The sequence below is a fragment of the Ailuropoda melanoleuca genome, chromosome 3, assembly GCF_002007445.2.
Source record: "Ailuropoda melanoleuca isolate Jingjing chromosome 3, ASM200744v2, whole genome shotgun sequence".
In the NCBI taxonomy this organism is placed as follows: Eukaryota; Metazoa; Chordata; class Mammalia; order Carnivora; family Ursidae; genus Ailuropoda; species Ailuropoda melanoleuca.
Window position 1 is genome coordinate 63,728,882 of NC_048220.1, and position 21,864 is coordinate 63,750,745.

Below are 21,864 nucleotides of genomic sequence, written 5' to 3' on the forward strand. Positions count from 1 at the left end.
GAGAGTGTGTGTGTGCGCGCGCGGGTGTGCGCGTGCGCGCACACCCTGGGGGAAGAGGGGCAGAGAGACAGAGAGGGAATCTCAAGCAGACTCCCCACTGAGCAGGGAGCCTGACGCAGGGATCAGTCTTACCATCCTGAGATCACGACCTGAGTCAAAATCGAGAGTCAGACACTTAACTGACTGAGTCACCCAGGCTCCCCCTAATATTTTTTAAAGTGATAAATGAACTATCGAAAAAATGAGAGCGTGCATTGTACTGTTATATTTAATTGCTAGGTTTAATTGGACTGAATCTTATAAAAGCTAGTTGCTTTGTGTGGCATACCAATTAATTGTGTATCCCTGCTCCAGTGGAGGAAGATGCTGGAATGATCATGATTCCGGTGGTGAGGCTGCATGGAACTTACGGCCGTGTGACTGCTGATTTCATCTCTCAGAGCTCCTCTGCAGTTGCTGGTGGCGTCGATTATATACTGCATGGCAGCTCAGTGACCTTTCAGCATGGGCAGAACCTAAGTTTTATAAATATCTCCATCGTTGATGACAGTGAAAGGTAATACTATTTAGTAATGTCAGAAGTAATATAGGCATATGTGAAGCATGATTACTGTGTCCCCGTCCTTACTTATGTTTTGCCCTGATAATAGAATTTTAGATTATACATATGCCCATTGAGAAACAAGTGAGAAACTTTTGGGGATTCTGGGGTAGGAAAGAAGGGATTGGGAGACCATTGGGATTTTGTGTCACTTTTTCATATAGAGGGAAATAATAATTTTTGCTCTTTTATATTTGAGAAGCCTAATCAGAGCGTAGAAACATCCTACCATTCACTTCCTTAATGCATTAAGCAATTCAAAAGAAAGGAATAAATTCTAATAACTATTGCAGGTTATATAGTATTGAAGTTGATCATTCATGCTTTTAGTTGAGCACCCTCTTCTTACCATTTGGTGTATGAATGCTGTGCCTTGAATATGTATGACCAATTTGGAAAATGACTAGTTATTTGGATCTTAGAAGCATTTTAATATGTTTAGACTCACAGAATTGCTCCTTCTTACTATGCAGTGAATTTGCAGAGCCCCTTGAAATTTTGCTTGTTGGAGCTACTGGCGGAGCGGTCCTTGGGCGCCACCTAGTGAGCAGAATCACAATTGCCAAGAGTGACTCTCCCTTTGGCGTTGTAAGGTTTCTTAATCAAAGCGGAATTTCTCTTCCTAATCCCAATTCCACAATGATTTTATCCTTGCTGCTGGAGCGGACTGGAGGACTCTTAGGAGAGATTCAGGTAGAGTTATTCTTCCCATGGTTTTAAAAATAATTTTGATAGATTGAGTAAGGAGTTGGATTTTCTTATTCTTCAAATATATTCATTTATACACATTCAAAAATATTTATTAATTACTCACTGGGTATAAAGTGGCTTCCAAGTCCAATGAATTACATAAAAATATATGAGACATAGCTGTCATCGGAACTCTTGAGAGCAAGTTAGAAATGAAATGAAGAATTCTGATAAAATGCATTAGTTCAAGAATTTGTTGAGTGCTTTCCAGGTGCCAGACCCTCTTCTGGGCACTGAGAATACATCAGTGAATGAGACAGACGTCGTCTCTGTTCTCTTAGAGTTTTCAGAACAATAAGCAGATAAATAGAAAAAATATGTGATAACACTTAAGTGATCTGCAGGGATGTCAAATTGAGAAACACGATCATGAGTGATCTGTTGACTACTCTAGATGGTGACGTTGTGGTATTTAAGCTGAAAGCTAGATACTGAGAGATGGTCATGTAATTGTTAGAGCGCTGAGCCCTTTGGCAGAAGGAACAGTCAGTGTGTATCTACAAGCCTGGCATGTTTGAAGTCTGGAGGGTTCCATGCAGTAGAGGACTTGGAGGGGAGTGGGTGCCAGAACAAGATCCATCAGAGAGGTCAGTAGGTGTTTGAGACAGAGACCCTCCTAAGCCAGATTAAAGGGCACGCTAAGTGCGAATAGGATGCCATTAGAGAGTCTGAAGCAGGGGAACGGGGTCGATGTCACCGGGTTGCCATTTTAAGTCACTCACTTAGGACTGCTGGGGGGTGGAAATGGAATATCAAGAAGCCAGACTAGAAGCAGGGAGGGCAGTTAGGAGGCTCTTGCCCTCTGTCGTCCAGGGCAGAGTTGACAGTGGTTCTGACGGGTGCAGATGGGATGGTGAGAAGTGAATAGACATTGAGAATCTTTTGGAGGAAAAGTTCTCTGGGCAGGGGAGGTCGAGGCAAAGAGGAATCAAGAATAACTGCTAAGGGGCGCCTGGGTGGCACAGCGGTTAAGCGTCTGCCTTCGGCTCAGGGCGTGATCCCGGTGTTGTGGGATCGAGCCCCACATCAGGCTCTTCTGCTATGAGCCTGCTTCTTCCTCTCCCACTCCCCCTGCTTGTGTTCCCTCTCTTGCTGGCTGTCTCTGTCTCTGTCGAATAAATAAATAAAAAATCTTAAAAAAAAAAAAGAATAACTGCTAAAATATTAATTGAGCAACTGGTTAAATTTCCGTTGTGTTTACCAAGTTATGCAGAAGCTTGGGGGAAAATCGAGAGTTCTGTTTTGGTCTTGTTCATTTGAGATTGCTACTGGACATCCCAGTGTGGAGTCAGGCGCGCAGGGGGATGTGTGAGTACTGGCTGTGGGGAGGTCAGAGGCTGCTGACACATGTGAAGGCATTTGAAACCATGTGGCCGAAGGAGTGTGGATGGGGATGTGAAGTATACAGCTGGAAGTCCCGGGCTGCCAGCATTGAACTATCTGAGGAAGGGGAGCCAGCATAGAAAATTGAGATGTAGGGCACCTGGGTGGCTCAGTTGTTAAGCGTCTGCCTTCGGCTCAGGCCATGATCCCAGGATCCTGAGATCGAGCCCTGCATCGGGCTCCCTGCTCAGTGGGAAGCCTGCTTCTCCCTCTTCGTCTGCCCCTGCTTGAGTTCCCTCTCTTGCTGTCTCTCTCTCTGTCAAATAAATGAAGAAAAATCTAAAAAAAAAAAAAAATTTGAGACGTAAAGGCAAAGGGGAAGGTATGTATCATGGAGGCCATGAAAGCAAGGATGCTGTGTTTCAAGAATGAGGAAGTGATTGGCTTTGCCCAGTGCTGACGAAAAAGAAACAAAGAGAAATTCCCAATTTTCTTTCCTTGTAGATATGAAAAGTGTATAATTTTATATTATAGAAATGTTTAAAATGCATTTATTATACAATTTTGTTTCTTACAACAGTTTATGAAAATGTATGTTCATTTTACGCTAGGAATTTATTTAAGTATATTTAGAGGAAATTGCACACTCAGCAGATTTTCATGTGGGTTTTATTGTCTTATTCAAATAGATTTTGATTGACAGAGCCTGTGCATACAGCAAGACAGTGTTGTACTCATTTCTTTAAGTTTATATTTCTCTAATATATGTATATTTAAATTGTGTGCTTTTACATTTTTATTTTCCTGTGATGATGACAAATGAACAGGTATTCATATTTTTCTTGACTTATTATCCATGAAAACTGATACTCTGGAAGTTTGTCGTTTATATTTGCAAATAGTATTATTTTTAAAAAGACATGAGGAATTCCCGGGAGATATCCTAGAATAATTTTCATATATATATATATTTTCTTATACTACATATCCTGCAAAGTAATTCTTTGTTTAAAATTGATTATCTCTGGGGCACCCGGCTGGCTCAGTCAGTAGGGCATGCAACTCTTGATCTTGAAGTTGTGAGTTTGAGCCCCATGATGGGTGCAAAGATTACTTTTAAAAAATCTTATATAAATAGATAGATAAAAATAAAATAAAATTGATCATCTGTATTAAAAATGCAAACACCCTGCAGGTGAACTGGGTGATATTAGGACCCAATTCTCAGGAAGCCTTACCACCACAGAACACAGACATTGCGGACCCAGTGAGTGGATCCTTCTCTTTTGGAGAGGGAGAAGGTGGTGTGAGAGCCATCACTCTGATAGTCTATCCTCATGAAGACGTTGAAGTTGAAGAGATTTTCATTATTAAACTTGAACTTGTGAAAGGAGAAGCTAAATTAGACTCCAGAGCTAAAGAGATTACATTAACAGTAAGTCTGACTTTATTTTTCCCACAACATTTGGGAGTAATGGATTTATCAGGAAATACAGTTTATATTTGTTGAAACTCCATGGGCTTAGGATGAATTGAAAGTTATAAAACCAAACAAAGTCATAATGATTCCTATGGACCAGACTTTCTGGTTACTGTATTAGTTTATTATATAGCTTGATTATTGGTAATTACTTTTTTAAAGGGCTCTCATATAGTGATAAATACTTCTTTTCCACTTTGAGAAAATTTGGTGTTATGGGAATATTTTTGCACGTTCAGACAAGCTATTTGTTATATCATCCTAAATGTTGGATATCTTTGCCATGAAAATACATAATAAAAGTTATTAACTCACTCACCAGTCAGATTGTTGGAAGGAAGAATGGTATTTGTTTAGTTAGCACAATGATGTGTTGGATCAAATCTGAATCGAGCATATTTGATGTGAAAGAACCACTCGATCTGTCAGGGGTAAAAAGTGCTGAGGACCAGGGCTATGAAAACAGTGCAGAAAGGTGCTCTTTTTTTTAAGTTTTGAAAATAGTCTGGGGTCTCTATCAGATTTCTCCAGAGAGAGAGAATGTTTGATTTTTTAAAAAATTGACTCATTTTTGTGAGGGTTGACAAGTCCCAAATGCATAGAGCAGGCTAGTAGGCAGGAAGCTCAGGAATGACCTGCGGTTGTGATCATGAGTCTGAAATTTGTGGGATAGGCTGGCAGACTGGAAACTCAAGTAGGATTCCTAAATTGCAGTCTGAAGGCAGAATTCCTTTGTCTCTGGGAAACCTTAGTGTTTGCTCTTAAGGCCTTCAACTGATGGGATGAGGCCCACTCACAATATCAGGGGTAATCTCTTTTACTTAAAGTCAACTGATGGTAAATAGTAATTACATCTACAAAATATCTTCACAACAACATGTAGACCAGTGTTTGAGTAAACAATTGGACCTGGTTAAGTGAAGCAAATATGAGGCAAATCAGGTCAAATTCAGGCATTGAAGTAATATCCTTTTGAGACCCTACAAATTAAAGTTTTCCAGACACTCCCATTATCCTTGGAGAATAAGAACCCACTTGTTTTAGATGACAGCCCATGTACTTAAAGCAGCTTTTGAAAAATCAGGTGGCTAGACAGATTATATTCAAGCATTATTCCTGTGTTTCTTTCATTTCTTCAGCTTATCTGTATATTGATATATTTGATACTGTAATTTCATCTATAGTTGTTATACATGGCATTCACTTGGTTGTCTCTTTCTATTTTTAGATACAGAAGTTTGGTGATCCAAATGGGGTTGTTCATTTTGCTCCTGAGTCTTTATCTGAGAAGACCTATTCAGAGCCATTGGCTCTGGAAGGGCCTCTGATTATTACTTTCTTTGTCAAAAGAGTCAAGGGCATTTTTGGAGAAATTACGGTATCATTTTTCATTTGATTTTTAAGTGGTGTAACAATTTGCCTGACAAATGTGGTTGTGAAGAACAGAGAAACTGCCTTCTGGTATAAGTTTTGGAAGTGACATGAGTTTCAGAGAAGCTTAGAACGTTCATTTCAGCACCTTTGGGTTCTCTAGCCAACATGAACCTCTCTAGCTGTCTTTCTAAATCCAGCTACACTTAGAGTGAAATGATCTTCCTCACACTTAATCGTGAAGACTATGACTGAACTATTTTGCCTTTTTTTTTAAAGATTTTATTTATTTATTCGACAGAGATAGAGACAGCCAGTGAGAGAGGGAACACAAGCAGGGGGAGTGGGAGAGGAAGAAGCAGGCTCATAGCAGAAGAGCCTGATGTGGGGCTCGGTCCCATAACGCCGGGATCACGCCCTGAGCCGAAGGCAGACGCTTAACCGCTGTGCCACCCAGATGCCCCTATTTTGCATTTTCTTGTTTGCTATAACAATTAACTTATCCTACTTAAGTCCCTCAATGATTTTTATAAATTGCTTAATATATTCTTCAGGGCTTTATTTCTCACTATCATTTTTTCATTTACCAACTGATTTTTAAGAGGTTACATCTGCATGTATATTGACATAGACTGTTTGGGGATACTCTTGTAAATCATTGGGATATCTATCTAACAGACCAAGGTTTTTGTTTGCTAGCAAAACATACTTGGCAAAATTTCTTTATGGATTTAACTCTTCTCCTGTATTGGAGATTAACCTGGTACTGCTTCAGTGGAAACTTTATGGTTAGGAATCCAAAAATTCTTGGAAAATAATTTTTAATTCTTGAAATCTTGTTGTTAAAAGCAAACGAAAACAAATTCCAATATAAAACAACAGACTGTCTACTCACTTGTTACCTTCAAGTACTGTCTGTGGTTCAAATACCTATCAAATATATATTCAGGCCTTTTGGATGTGTTTGTGGAATTGCCATTCTAAAGTTAACTTTGCTTTGCTTTATCTCTTCAAATCATGTTATTATTTTAGAAGCAGGTGAAATGAGATTTTGTAATTTTTGTCCTGCAAATTGCACACGTTAGCCCAAAAGAGTTCTTATACTTTCACGGTGCTAGTGTCATTCCTCCATACTTTCTAAACTGACTATTTGGGGCATCTGGCTTTGAATATAATGATGCACAATTAAAATTTATTTTTTGTATATTATATAAGAAAACATAAAGGATTTTGATTCAATATGCTGAATTATGTAACTTTGTTGGATTTTTTCCTTTCATTTTAGGTTTACTGGGAAATAAGTAGTGAGTTTGATATTACAGGAGACTTTCTTTCTACAAAAGGATTTTTCACTATTGCTGATGGAGAGAGTGAAGTGAGCTTTGATGTGCATTTGCTACCAGATGACATACCTGAGATAGAAGAAGATTTTGTGATCCGGCTTGTTTCTGTAGAGGGAGGAGCAGAACTGGATCCAGAAAAATGTATCACACGGTTCTCTGTTTCTGCAAATGATGACCCACATGGAGTATTTGCTCTGTATTCAGATTACCAGTCAATCTTTATTGGGCAAAACCTTAGTAGATTCATCCAGATTAATGTAACCCGGCTTGCTGGAACATTTGGAGATGTTGCTGTTGGATTTCGAATCTCATCTGACCAAAAGGAGCCGCCAGTTGTTACTGAAAATGTAGAAAGGCAACTGGTGGTCAAAGATGGTGCCAGATATAAAGTGGACATGGTGCCGGTGAGGAGCCAGGTTTGTAGCATCTCTTTATTCCAATATAACTCCTTCCGGAGAGCGCTTGCTTATCTCATGAACAGCTTACCATCTTATTGAGATATTTAAATGTAATCATAGAAATGCATAATAATTATTGGATGATACATTTGCAGATTATAGATGAATTAAGTATATTCCCATTTGGAGGTAACATATTTTTGTCTAATCGATAGCAGGCGCTTACGTAGGACTTACTGCTACATCCTTTTATTCTTTGGGAAATTGACTCAATGCCCTGACACTGTTGATTATTTTCTAACTTCCATTTCCTATTTCTGAAAATTTTCAAGACTGGAATAAAGACTGCAAAACTGGAGAAATGAAACATAGATTAACTTAACCAGAATATGACTGTATTAAGTCTCATTTACAAATTAGAAGAGTTCTTTTAGAAAATACAGTGTGCTTGAATTATGTACCTTGAAACATTTTCCCATCCATATCTGTATAACATTACCTTCTGAATGCATTCAAGTCTTAATCTCTGTTAATGAACACCAGAAGACATTCCTTAGCTTTTCTAGGAATAGCTTTGTATTATTCTATTAGTGAGATTTCATTTGACACTAAGACAAGCTACAGTGAAGATCTGATTATTCTGTTATTTTACTAAGCAATGTGGATAGTATAAAACTATTCTTACACTACATATAGAAAACCAAAATATATGGTATATATTACATGGACTAAAATGCTTGATCTGCCTAACTCTTAGATTGTGTCTTATAGTAGGTGGTACCTGGTACCTTTTGAGGGATGTTAGTCCTCTTTCCATTTTCCTGTAAAAGCTGAATGGTATGTAGTTGACCTTTGAGCAACAAGGGTTGAAATGTGCAGATTCACTTATACGTGGATTTGTTTCAGCAAATGCAGTATGGCACTGTAAAAGTATTTTCCCTTCCTTATGATTTTCTTAATAACTCTTTTCTCTGGCTTACTTTATTGTAAGAATACAGTAATAATATGTAAAAACATATAAAATACGTATTAATCAACTGTTCATGTTATCAGTAAGGCTTCTGGTCAACAGTAAGCTATTAGTAGTTAAGTTTTGGGGGACTCAGAAGTTATATGTGTATTTTCTCCTTCTAACTAGTGTCCCAGTCTTCAAAGAGCAATGCATTATATCCAGAGCATGAGGGGAAAAGGGAATCACTGAAAAACTCCTAACCTTGATTTATGCCCATGTCACACCTTAGCAGCCCAGCCAGTGAACTGCATGGGGGAAGGTTATACCCCTAGATGAGAGGTGGGAGGCATAGGCTTGAAGTGAGGACACTGATTTATTTCTGTTTCCTGAGCACTTGATCTGTGAGTCATGTTCAGTGAATGTCACTTTGAAAAAATGAAGATTGCTTGAATGAATGAAACATCTGTTATCCTCATGTTACGTAACATTTGAAACTACTAGGGTACATATTGTGTACATTTGGAGGGCTGTGGTGTATGTTTAAGTACATCATATTTAAAAGGAGAACAGACTCCACAAAAGGTTATTTTTACATTCAATAAAGTTGTACAGAGTTTTTAGTAATATTTTGGATTATGGGATAACTTGGGGGCTTATCCATTATCAATAAAAATGTTTCTATTGGGAAAATGTTTTGTATATTTAAAAAAAAATTAGAGTAACATTAATTTTAAATTCAGAGTTTCCCTTATTTATTAGATTTGAAAACTTTAAAAATTGGTAATCTAATACATTTCGTTAGTAATTTTTATTTATCCAAAATGTTCAAGTAATCAGTACATCTAAATCATTTTCCGTTTTGAGTAAATGTCACTGGAGTATTAGTTATTCCTTAATGAAGAGGAAGAAAGTGAGTTTGCTGCTTTTAGGAGCTGACTCTGTTCTCCAGTGAGCTCTTTCATTCCTGCAGTACATGATTCATTCTATTACTAACACTACTTCTGTGATTCTCATCATTCTTGAGACCATTTGGGCACACATGGAGAATTTGTAAATTTGTGTTTTTTGCAGTGTGTCGCTCATCACGCCACAGTCTTCATGCTGGTGATTTGTTTCATAACCTGGGGGGAAAGGCGTATATTGATGAAACTGTACAAAAGGACTCTGAGGCAGTGTGCTAATGACTCATGTCAAATGTCAGTATTTTCCTCTGAAAATTATTTTTTACTACTAAAAAAGTGATTGATCTTGTTTGTTTGTAGGTCTTCCTATCCCTGGGCTCTAATTTTACCTTGCAACTGGTAACTGCGATGCTTGTCAGTGGACGTTTCTATGGCATGCCAAAAATTCTCCAGGAAGCTAAATCTGCGGTCCTTCCTGTCCCTGAGAAAGCCGCTAATTCTCAGGTAATTGGTCCTGAGTGTGGAACCATACAGGCACCACTAGAGGGCAGCATTCACAGGAAGGCCTAAAAAGATTCTTAGACATAAATTTTCTCAAAATTGCTATTTTCCTAAATCAATATCAAAGTAGACATTATGGGTACATTATATGAAAATAATTTGCCAAGTTTTGACACTTTCCTTTTTGGAGATTTAGAAAGTTTGTGTCCCATAGAAGTTGAATATAAGAATTTTTTCAATTATGGTCATTTAGAATAAAAATTTCCTGGTTTTTTAGGTTGTTTTTATTGAGTATTTAATATTGAGGTATTTTCTGCTACAAGATTAAAATTAGAACAAAGCATCAGTTAATATTTCAGACTTTTTCATTTACCAACATTGTGATTATTTGTCTTTTACAAGTTCGTGCTGATGGAGATAAATGCTAGTGATGAGATGCTGCGACATGGTTGCCCCTAAATATTTGACTCTTCCACCAGAGTTCAGTGTGGGAAAGATTGTTTCCTGATTATTTCAGAAGTTCACAGGAGAACAAAAAGTAACTTAAGGGCTTTTCTTTCATGTAGGCCGGTTCTGTCAATATAGGAGCAAGACAGGGCTGTTGTCTTTGGCTCATGCTAATGTGTGTATTTTTGAGACCATGATGGGATAACATTGCATCCTGTTCCTTCAGATGGGGGCTCCTTCAGCTTGCTTAAGGCAGGCCTAGTCCAGTATGTGGATGTGTAGTCTATACAAATGATAGCCAGGTCTAGCCAGAAGCTTGTGTAACAGGGTCTCTGACCATTAAGGATGTGCTTTTCAGAAACCCCCTCCTGGACTGCTTCTCCACAAGGAATGAATTTGCTTTGTCCCCTAAATGGAATTCATCAGCATTAAAAATAACGGAGAAGAAGAGTGCGGTTTTTTTCTCCTGCACCTCATCTGTTCAAGAGGGAATGGAGGAATAGAGCTTAATACTTTGAAGTTTTGTTGCCTTCTTTTTGCGCACAGGTTATAAAAAAAAGATTCGTTTCAACACGAACCATTCATTTGGCATAGCAAAATATTCCCTACTCCTTGTTCATGCACATGGTTACAACACGTATCACCTCAAAGGGCAAGATTGGGGCCAGTCAGGGTGTATTCCTGTCCTTGGTGTATCCTCTGTACTCCTTACCAGTACTTTGTGTGTGTGTGTGTGTGTGTGTGTGTGTGTGTGTGTGTGAGAAAGAGAGAGAGAGACAGAGAGAGATAGGTGGCTAGGACACTTTCAAACAGCCTCTAGCCATGTAGCAAGCATTATCTTAGATATACCAAAGGTTTTGACAATTACTAAGCAAAAGCCTCACTGGAGTAGGGAATCTAGGCTGGTGTCAGATTGAAGTTTTGTTTTTGTTTTTATTTTCTTTTTCTTTTCTGTAGCTCCAGAAGCTTTCCTGGGGTACCTTCTCTGACTTTTCTGCTACTTTCCTTTCCAATTTAAAATGGGGAGGATAAGGGACGCCTGGGTGACTCAGTCAGTTAAGCATCCAACTCTTTATTTCCGCCCAGGTCATGATCCCAGGGTCATGGGATCTGACCCTGCATCGGGCTCTGTGCTGGGTGTGGAGCCTGCTTAAGATTCTCTGCCTCTGCCCCCCTCTTAAAAAAAATGGGGAGAATGGGTCTTAATATAGAACTGTCAATCATATGGTATGCCAATTTATAGATATTAGGACCAAAAGAGGTAAATTAAGTTATCCAAATCACAATGTGAAGCCAGGAATCTAGTTTTATTTTTACTTATTGGCTAGACCTTATTTCATCTGTAAGTCATTTTTAAATCCAGGGTTCCCTGAGAAGACTGCCCTTAAAAGAAGATCTTACTTGATATGGATGAAAAAGATGATTATTTAAAAAAAATCTTTGGACACTCCTGATCTTCTAAAAAAGAATTAAATTGAATCAAAGAGCTGGAAAGGACCTTAACAGAAAATCTAGTTCATGGTGCTCGTTTTATAAATGAAGAATTTATTATTATATCTTAGAAAGATGTCAGATCTCAGTTCTAGATAAACCAGGTTCCACAAAAACCCACAGACAAGTCATATTAAAATTCCGTTTTTGATCTTTTGCTTTCATATAACCATAATTACACTTATCTTTTTTGGGTATTATAAATTCAAAGGATTTCATTTTTTTTTTTTAAAGATTTTATTTATTTATTCGACAGAGATAGAGACAGCCAGCAAGAGAGGGTACACAAGCAGGGGGAGTGGGAGAGGAAGAAGCAGGCTCATAGCGGAGGAGCCTGATGTGGGGCTCGATCCCATAACGCCGGGATCACGCCCTGAGCCGAAGGCAGATGCTTAACTGCTGTGCCACCCAGGCGCCCCCAAAGGATTTCATTTTGATAAAAAAAGTATAAACCATAATCAGAATTATAAAATAGAATAAATTTCCAAGTCTCAGACGTCATTTCTCAAGCGTTACTCTTTAATGGAATATATATATTTTTTCATTGAATATATTTTAAAACAAGAAAATATGTTGTGTAAACAAAGAGAAAGTTGACTTTTAACTCGCCCTTCAGAAAACGGGGAACTTTAGGGAGAAATAAAATATTCTAAACATGTTTTTCCTCAGGTTGGATTTGAATCTACGGCTTTTGCACTCACGGACATCGCTGCGGGAACAAGCCAAGTTGTGATTTCTAGGAGAGGCACGTACGGCTCTCTCGTGGTTGCCTGGGTGGCTGGATATGCTCCTGGATTAGAAGTCCCCGAATTCCTTGTTGTTGGCAACATGACCCCAAAACTAGGTGAGTCATCGCTTTGCTGCGATCTTCCCTGTAGAACGTAGAGATGTGTGGTTGGCCACTAATTTTCTTGGCTCATCCGTACTCTGGATAATGAACTGTTTGTTTTCTCATACAGTGCTCCCATATTTTAGTGATCAGAGTTGCACAGTCTACTTGGTAAAAACGAGAAACTTTATTCAGTCAAATTAAAAACTTCGTATGGCACCTGGAAACAGTGGTCACTAAGCTGACTACTCTGTTGATATATTAGGAGTTTGTTAAAAGTAGTTCTAAAAATCTAATGTGGCCTGTACAATAATTAAAAAAGGCACGCCTTTGTATTCGTTCACGTGTTCACTGGAATATTTCTGACAATAGAGCGGCTGTGGCTTCATCTTCTTTGTGTTTTTATTACCCGTTAGCTCTGTGAGGATCAGTGAGATGTACCTGTTAGATGACTTGACCTCTACTCTGCAGAATAGACGGGGGGAGGCAAAATTTTGGTGTAGGGACCTTTCTTTCAGTTCACATACCCCTCTCTCCAACTTTTTAAATGTGTTACCTTTTGTAGACTATCATAAAATTCTGGAAAGGCTCTATTTTGCTACATTTTCAAGAGTTGAATCTCAGTGTAAGAACTCAGAAATAATACCCTGCTTCTCTTCTCCTATTCCCATTCAGGGAGCCTTTCATTTTCCCATGGAGAACAAAGGAAAGGAGTCTTGCTGTGGACATTTCCCAGTCCTGGTCGGCCGGAGGCCTTTGTTCTTCACCTCTCAGGAGTACAGAGCAGTGCCGCTGGTGGGGCTCAACTTCGGTAAGACCGGCTTGATTCTCAACCAACACCGTCTCTGAGGAATAATCTGGAATTTATCAGTTGAAACAGAAGAAGACACAAGGATCACTTTCCTTTAGCAGATGCGAAAACAGTTTGAGTGTAGAGCCACACAGGGCCTGCATGCCAAAGATGCCACGGAGGGAGGCTGACTTTCGTTGGCCCACCGCCCACTGCTTGCTTTGAAGAGCATTCTCCCTGACCTCTCACTTAGTAGTGTTGGTCTGGAGTAACATCTCCAATAAGAACTGTGATGGCAAAGTCACCTATTATTAAAGGAGTCTGTCTTCTGAGTATCTGCTGAAACATACCTAATTTTCCCAAGGGATTAAGAAGAAGAATCAGCATTATAGCAGGGTTATAATGTGACTTGTATCAGTGGCTCTTTTGAGTTTAATTTAAATCATTATATTTGCAGATAAATATGTCCCAGCCAAAAGCAGTTTACTTTTCTCATACCTGGGATGGGCTTGATTAAAAGAGTAGAAGGCAGACCTTAAAGGTAGATTCATGAATTTAGTCCTGACTCTGCCTCTTACTTGCTGTGTGACTTTGGGAAAGTTACCTGATCTTTCTGTTCTTCGTTTACTTACTTGGAAAATGGCAGAAAAGTGCAAGCAACATCAGTGTGTGTTCACGTATGTTTGTATACGCGTTTAGGTGTAGGAGACATTGGTTGGCAAAATCAAATACGGTTTTAGATTTTACATATGCAATTTAAAAAATGTTTGGCCACAGAATGTCTTGCTGGGTAACAAATTTAAATGCCTTTAACACTAGCAATAGTTAACAGCTAGACCAGACATTGCTTTAAGATATTTTTTTTATATATATATATATATATAGATAGATATAGATATATAGATAGATAGATATAATCTTAAATTATATATAGATATAATTTATATATTATATATAATTCATATGTACATATTTGGTGTATATGTATATATGTGTTATATATGTCTTATATGTATATATGTGTTATATATGTCTTATATATATTTTATGTGTGTGTATGTGTGTATATATGTGTGTGTGTGTCTTTACTATTACTCTTCACAATAGCCATATGACATGGATATTATTATTAGTCCCATTAGATGAAGAAAGGACTCACAGATATGTAACAGACCCAGTATCACACACCTGTTAAGGTTGGGACCATGATTTAAATCCAGGTTGTCTTCTACTGTCTGAGCTCTTAACCACAATACTGTGTGTTGAGTGATGGGTGCTTGGCACTAGAGAGTGATGAGCTCTGGGGTGTCCTTCCTAAGGGATTAAAAAACTGATTAAAAACATAAAAAAAAAAACAAAACCCTGCAGCGAAAGAAAATTTATGTCTGTGGCCTGAACTCCCTTGACGGGCCACCTGTGTTAGCTCTGGCGAAGCTATTAACTCCCAACAAAACTGCATAGGGAAAAGCTAAGGATGAATCTAAATCACTGAATCATGGATGTTTCTTCAAAGTCGTATGTAAAATTGTAGCAACAATTGTGTGAGAGAATAGTTCCACTACTGGCCACCTGGAAGAAGCAAGAATTTTGCATCTAATAGAGACAACTATTTCTATTTGGTAGATAAGAAATCTGGCTGACATCCAAGAATCTTGAGTTTTTGGCTCTCTATGTACTGATCATAGGAGAGAGCCTGATATTTCAGATTCTTCAGAAAGCTTCTCTGGGATAAACTGGAGAAACAGAGAGAAACCTATAAGCTTTTCACTGTCCTACAGCTTGTCAGGGCTTGTCACCCACAATTGCAGCTTCTGTTCTTATATTTTGTGTGTTCTGGTATATTCATCAATAAGTAAGTAGGGTTTCAGGGAATTTGAAAGGGCATTCCATCCTTAAGATGCCCTCGTGAGAAGCACCTTAAATATTTGAAAAATGAATCTCTGCAATGGTATTCCTATTTCTTATCAGTTCTTTCATTTTTTTTTTCTAGATCAGGTTTCACCTTTGCTGAAATTGAACCAATGGGGGTCTTTCAGTTTTCCCCTAGTTCTAGAAATGTCATGGTGTCAGAGGATACACAGATGATCAGATTATATGTCCAAAGACTGTTTGGGTTCCATGGTGATCTTGTTAAAGTTTCCTATCAGACAGCTGCAGGAAGTGCAAAGCCTGTGGAAGACTTTGAGCCTGTTCAGAATGGGGAACTGCTTTTTCAAAAATTCCAACCTGAGGTGGATTTTGAAATAATCATTATAAACGATCAGCTTCCCGAGGAAGAAGAAATTTTTTACGTTAATCTAACTTCAGTAGAAATGAAAGGATTACAAAAGTTTGATGCCGATTGGAGACCACGCTTGAATCAAGATTTTAGCATGGCATTGATCACAATATTGGATAATGACGACCCAGCAGGAATGGATGTTTCTTTCCCTAAGACAACTGTGGCTGTGGCAGTTGACACAGCTCTCATTCCTGTAGAAACTGACTTCTCAACCATATACCCTGACACAACCAAGATAACAGCTGTTCCACAGCCCACTGAAATGGTTGCCATTATTACTGAGGTGACTGGTGTATCTGCCATCCCTGAGAAACTTGTCACCGTTCCTGATACATCTGCCTTGTCTGAGAAGCCTGATCTGGCCACTGTAACTGCAAATGTTTCCATCCATGGAGTATTTAGTCTTGGGCCACCTATTGTTTATGTTGAAGAAGAGGTGAAAAATGGTACATTTAACGCTGCAGAAATTCTTATTCGAAGAACTGGTGGGTCTACTGGCAATGTCACTATAACAGTTAAAACTTTTGGTGAAAGATCTGCTCAGAAGGAACCAAATGCATTGCCCTTTCATGATATCAGTGGAATTTCCAACCTAACGTGGGCCACTGAAGAAGATGATTTTGAAGNCGATGCGGGGCTCGATCCCGTAACGTCGGGATCACGCCCTGAGCCGAAGGCAGACGCCCAACTGCTGTGCCACCCAGGCGCCCCTTCAGTGCTTTTTTAAAAGAGTTCCTTGTTCCGTCTTCTAAAAGGTTTCAGTTGAGAGTTTGTAGTTTTCGTTTGAAATTGTACTGTATTTCTTAACGTGGTTTAGCTCAGCTTGTCAGTACCTTACACTGTTTAGAGTATTGACAAGNCTTTTGTTCTCCTTCTAAACCAGTGCAGTTTATATAACTTTTTTTTTCACCAGTGAGTGTATATATTACAATAGCTTTAAAAATTCAGTGCTTTTTTAAAAGAGTTCCTTGTTCCATCTTCTAAAAGGTTTCAGTCGACAGTTTGTAGTTTTCGTCTGAAATTGTACTGTATTTCTTAACGTGGTTTAGCTCAGCTTGTCAGTACCTACACTGTTTAGAGTACTGACAAGACCATCTTGTGATTCTTACCTACTCTGCTCTTTTTTATAAGCATTTAAGAATTTTATATAGTGCTTTACAGTTTCAGATGACACCATGATAAAATAACGTAGTGGAAAGAAAACTAAATGTCATGAAGCCTATATTTATAGCCCAGATCAACCATCAATTGGGAGACTCAATGAAATCATTTAGTGTCTACTCTTCTTGTTTCTCTTTTATAAAAGGAAAATTTTAGAATAAACATCTTTATGGTCCACTGTTAGGATTTGATGCCTCCTCCCAGAATTTTTATTGTATTCTAGCCATTCAGTCATACTTCAGTCATAATTTTGCAATTGTATAACTTCCTCTTATACCCAGCATCATCCCATTTATGTGACCCAACAAATTTACACCAGTCAGAATTGTTATTTATTCCTCTTCCTCCAGTTTATTGAGAATTATAAATTCTGATTCTATTCACCAAGTTATTTACCGATTTTGATTCACATTAGCTTACTGTGAATTAACTTATATTTTTCTATTAAAATTATTTTGACACTCAACAACCCCCTCCCCCATTCCATGACATAGATATTTAATTATAATTTTTTGAATGCGACCAGGGATGACAGTCAAAATTTTTAGCAACTAGTTTGCCAGAGGCACAGGCCAGTCAAAATAGTTGCTGGCGGCTCCTTGCTATCCCAGGGATATCCCAGTCTAACTCTCCAGGCAGTCACTCAGTTGAGCCTGGATGAGGTAGGTACTCTAACGTTTACCTTCCCTACATAAGGTGCACTGATGACACACAGGTGGCAAATGATCAACTCCTTACCTACTTCTTAATGTCACGTGATATAATTTACCTGACAACATCTACAGTACATTTGCATGATCATATACTCCACATTTCCTTATTTGTATTCTCCTCTCCTGGTTTTTTCCCCTCTTAACCATATAGTATTTCCCTCTTAATCACATCATTAATTTTTCCCATTCTTCTTATCTTCAGCTAATCTTCATAGTCTTTTCACATTTAGATTTTAGAACAAACTTTCAAAATAGTATCAGGAGAAAACAGTTTAGGTTTGATCATTAGCACATTAGAAGTCTTGATAGTTTAGTTTTAGGTTTGATCATTAGCACATTAGAAGTCTTGATTCATCTTACTAGAAACTTGACATCAAATTTATTATTGTAGGTGTGGTAAGGGAAGTATTATATTCAATAGAACCATGCTAAATGCTATCGGACTGGAAAAGAAAATGCTTGTGCTTGTGAGAAGTTTATAATCTGTTTGAAGAGAACAAATTCCCACCAAAATGACAAGGAAACAATTGCTGCTGAAGAAAAAAGTTGATGTCAGGTTCTGATGCAGGGCTAAGTGGTGATCGTAGTGATTAATGGGTAAGGATGACGATTGGCAGTCTAGTGGAAACAAGGCACACATGAGACACCAGGACAAAATGGTCCCTAATTAATAGGCTCCACATTTACTCAAACTTTAGACCTGCAGAACAGGGGCTGGTACCTACTGGCTCTGACCCAACGGGACCATTAGGTGGTTTTCTCTTTCCTTATCCTGACCCCTAACATCAGAGGTTCTGTCTCCTTGGAATTAGCAGTCAGGTTTCACAGTGATGGGTACAAGTGGTTTTTGAAACTTACTGCTTTGGGGGTCATTGCTTTTAGGATCACTTTGCAGAACTGGGCCACTGGGAAATCGAAAGCAGCAGGATCTGTTTACTGGCATTTCTCTAGTCTGAGAAGCTAGTTTATGCGCTGGCAAAGATTTGGAGTGACCATTTCAGTGTGGTGTGGGCCCTAGGCTTCTTCCATCTTAAACACGATTCATAGTATGATAGTGCGTGTAACCTCAAATGTTGCTCAGAGGTGTTTCTTTTACTCGGAGATACTTAGGAGCTCATTAATAGTTCTGTTTTTCTTTGGGGCAAACAGCCGAATGCATAACATAAATGCTTTTATTGGAAGGTAAATCAGTTAAATGGAATTCATTATTCAGTAAATATTCATTAAACACTTGTAATATGCTGGACACTGCTCTTGATACTGAGGATACAGAAGTAAATAAGAACGTTGCTACCACTCCAGTAGGGTATAATAACTTTAAATAGTCAACATATGTAAAATATAAAGGGCTATCAAATGTCAGAGAGAGATGAACACGTATGCCAGGGTGGGGAATAGGATTTGATGCTTGCTTTCTTCTAATCTAATGTTCTCCCAGTGTTAGCTACCTTGATATTTTAATTTTGATTCCACTCTATTTTTAGTAAAGATCTTTAAACATTTTAACTCCGCCTACTCACTTGTAATTTCTCACTTTTATTCCATCTGAGCTGGAAAGATGAGTGAAGCACTGGAGGAGCTCTTTTATTTTTTATTTATTTATTTTTTAAAGATTTTGTTTATTTATTTGACAGAGATAGAGACAGTCAGCGAGAGAGGGAGCACAAGCAGGGGGAGTGGGAGAGGAAGAAGCAGGCTCATAGCAGAGGAGCCTGATGTGGGGCTCGATCCCATAATGCCGGGATCACGCCCTGAGCCGAAGGCAGATGCTTAACCACTGTGCCACCCAGGTGCCCCGTGGAGGAGCTCTTTTAGAGTCTTAAGTATAACCCTCCATTTTTCTTCTCAGGGAGTGATCTTCACAATGGCATCATAGGATTCAGTGAGGAGTCCCAGAGTGGACTGGAGCTGGGTGAAGGGGCTGATAAGAGCAGACTGCATCTCACTGTCACAAGGCAGCCAAACAGGTATGTTGATATATACATAGAAGATGTAACATCCTATGTGTCAATACAGTATCTGGTTTGCATTCATAAAATGGTAAAGACAGGATGAAATGCTAATACAAGATAGTGTGGAATTTGGTATGTCAGTGTTTAGATGCTCTTGTCTTTTTTTTTTTTTTGGTTCTGTTTTTCTTTTTTTTTTTTTTAAAGATTTTTTTTATTTATTTATGCGACAGAGTCAGAGATAGAGACAGCCAGCGAGAGAGGGAACACAAGCAGGGGGAGTGGGAGAAGAAGAAGAGCAGGCTCATAGCGGAGGAGCCTGATAGGGGCTCGATCCCACAACGCCAGGATCACGCTCTGAGCCGAAGGCAGACGCTTAACCTCTGTGCCACCCAGGCGCCCCTGATTCTGTTTTTCTGTTTTTTGGGTTTTTTTTGCTCTCGTTCGTAATCTGTGGTTTATCACACTTGGTTAAGGAGTCTAACTTAGGGCCACCTTGAATATTTTGTACTTCATCAAGTACCATACTGATGTCGGCTTACGTAAGTCATCACTTCAGCATATCTGCTATTCGATTGCTCCACGTATGTAACTGTTTAATGTTAGGGGGACTTGGAGTACCAAAATTTTGCTTTCAACTTAATACTCTCCAGTACCCATCTTCCAAATGCTCATCACAGACGTGCGTGTGGTATACACCCACATACATGGATATAAATGACCTTTTCCATTTTGGGCGTAAATTCCTTGGAAATGTAGGTCATCACTTGCCCTTTATTTTTATAATAACAACCATTTTTAGCAGTAGTGTGTTTCCTTTAGAAGAATTCTTGACATATGAAGAACATTTACTTGAAGGCAGGGTACCCTATAATTTTTATTCTCATATTTCTGGTACACAATAGGCATAGTAGGCAGAAAGATATTATTTGTTTCCACATTCTTGATACATAGTAGTTTAAGAAATACTTAGTATTGAATGGAGTGTAGTGGAAGAATGCCACATAAACTCTGGCCTTAATTTCTTTTTTTTTTTTTAATTTTATTTATTTATTTGACAGAGAGAGAGACAGCCAGTGAGAGGGAACACAAGCAGGGGGAGTGGGAGAGGAAGAGCAGGCTCATAGCAGAGGAGCCTGATGTGGGGCTCCATCCCAGAACGCTGGGATCACGCCCTGAGCCAAAGGCAGATGCTTAGCGACTGTGCTACCCAGACGCCCCCTGGCCTTAATTTCTTAACTGTAATGAGGAGAACTGGTTATTTTCAGCATTATCCGTGGTCAAGGAAGTGCTGTGCTTTGGGTGGAAGAAGTACACTTAAGCACGGTGTTGACATGTTCTGCATTAGATACATTTGCATAGGTTTTGCTTTGTTCCTAGGGCCTTTGAAGATGTCAAGGTCTTTTGGCGAGTCACATTTAACAAAACAGCAGCCATGCTCAAGAAAGATGGTGTGAACCTGATGGATGAACTTCTATCTGTGTCCGGGACCACGACCTGTACAGTGGGTCAGACAAAGTGTATGATCACCATTGAGCTCAAACCGGGGAAGGTAAGAAATGTGGAGGAACTGTATTTTCAACTTCTAATTACATTTCTTTAGAATTAGTCATTTTCAAGTCACTTTGTTGAAACTTACACATTGGTTATGTAGAGATCCTTTGTTTCTCGCCTAGCCATAATATCTAAATCTCTTTTCTGGATAATAGACTTAAGATTTACATATTATTAAATTATGAATTTTTTAGTAAGCTCATCAGTTGTGCACCTAGAACGAATACAGTGTTATATGTCAATAATAGCTCAATAATAATATAAAAACTCATCAGGTTTCTCCATTTCTGTTTTTTGTCATTTCCAAGATTCTTCTGGACCACGTGTTCCTTGTGTGAATGATCCCTTGAGTCCTTTTCAAAAGCCAATTTAATATCTCTGAAAAAAAAAATCTGTGATTACTCTGAATGTTTAATGTTAATGCTCTTATCATACTTGTAGTTTTGGCCAAATCATATTATATCCATAGATTTCACCCATAGAATGAAAGTTTTCTCATTCTTTATTCATATTTAGTTAGAGAGTTCAGCTTTGATCTACTAAAGAAGTACTGAGGCCGTGCTTGCTGAGCATTTGGATAAATTTCTATGCATTCAGGTTGCACATGGCACTTAGGAGACAAGCATGCCCCTGTCTTTCCATGGGAATCTGCATTATTCATATGGTACTAGTCACTGCCAACTTACCAGAGCTTAAGTCATTTAGTAAATGTGTGTGACCTTTTTTTTTTTTAATGTGATAATTAATGCCTAAGGAGCACTCAATAGTGTTTTTTTTTTTTTTTGGTCTACTACTTAGTTTATTAAACTCAAATACTTAATATAAAAACTATAAATAATGTTTCATCGTTTTTTTTTTGGTCCATGCCAGACACTTTAAACCACAGAAAAGCATGCACAACTGCAATTATTTCAAAACATGTAACTATGCTTAAATCCATTCTAAATAACAATATTGTAGTTTTTTTTTTTCATTTTTTTCTCTACTTGTTTTTTCACTTTCTGAGGATTACTGTACCAGTTATATTG

General features: G+C 38.4%; 1 protein-coding gene across 1 annotated transcript in view; it reads left to right on the forward strand.

Annotated features, from left to right (window-relative positions):
* ADGRV1 (adhesion G protein-coupled receptor V1) overlaps positions 1 to 21,864 on the forward strand; it is a 520,697-nt gene that overhangs the window by 184,185 nt on the left and 314,648 nt on the right. Inside the window, exons 66-77 of the mRNA XM_034655643.1 lie at positions 355 to 556; positions 1,075 to 1,294; positions 3,870 to 4,109; positions 5,383 to 5,532; positions 6,811 to 7,284; positions 9,481 to 9,624; positions 12,229 to 12,403; positions 13,064 to 13,199; positions 15,169 to 16,105; positions 16,215 to 16,227; positions 19,183 to 19,300; positions 20,663 to 20,834. Coding sequence (XP_034511534.1) covers positions 355 to 556; positions 1,075 to 1,294; positions 3,870 to 4,109; positions 5,383 to 5,532; positions 6,811 to 7,284; positions 9,481 to 9,624; positions 12,229 to 12,403; positions 13,064 to 13,199; positions 15,169 to 16,105; positions 16,215 to 16,227; positions 19,183 to 19,300; positions 20,663 to 20,834 — 2,981 coding nt within the window. The remainder of the gene's footprint in view (positions 1 to 354; positions 557 to 1,074; positions 1,295 to 3,869; positions 4,110 to 5,382; positions 5,533 to 6,810; positions 7,285 to 9,480; positions 9,625 to 12,228; positions 12,404 to 13,063; positions 13,200 to 15,168; positions 16,106 to 16,214; positions 16,228 to 19,182; positions 19,301 to 20,662; positions 20,835 to 21,864) is intronic.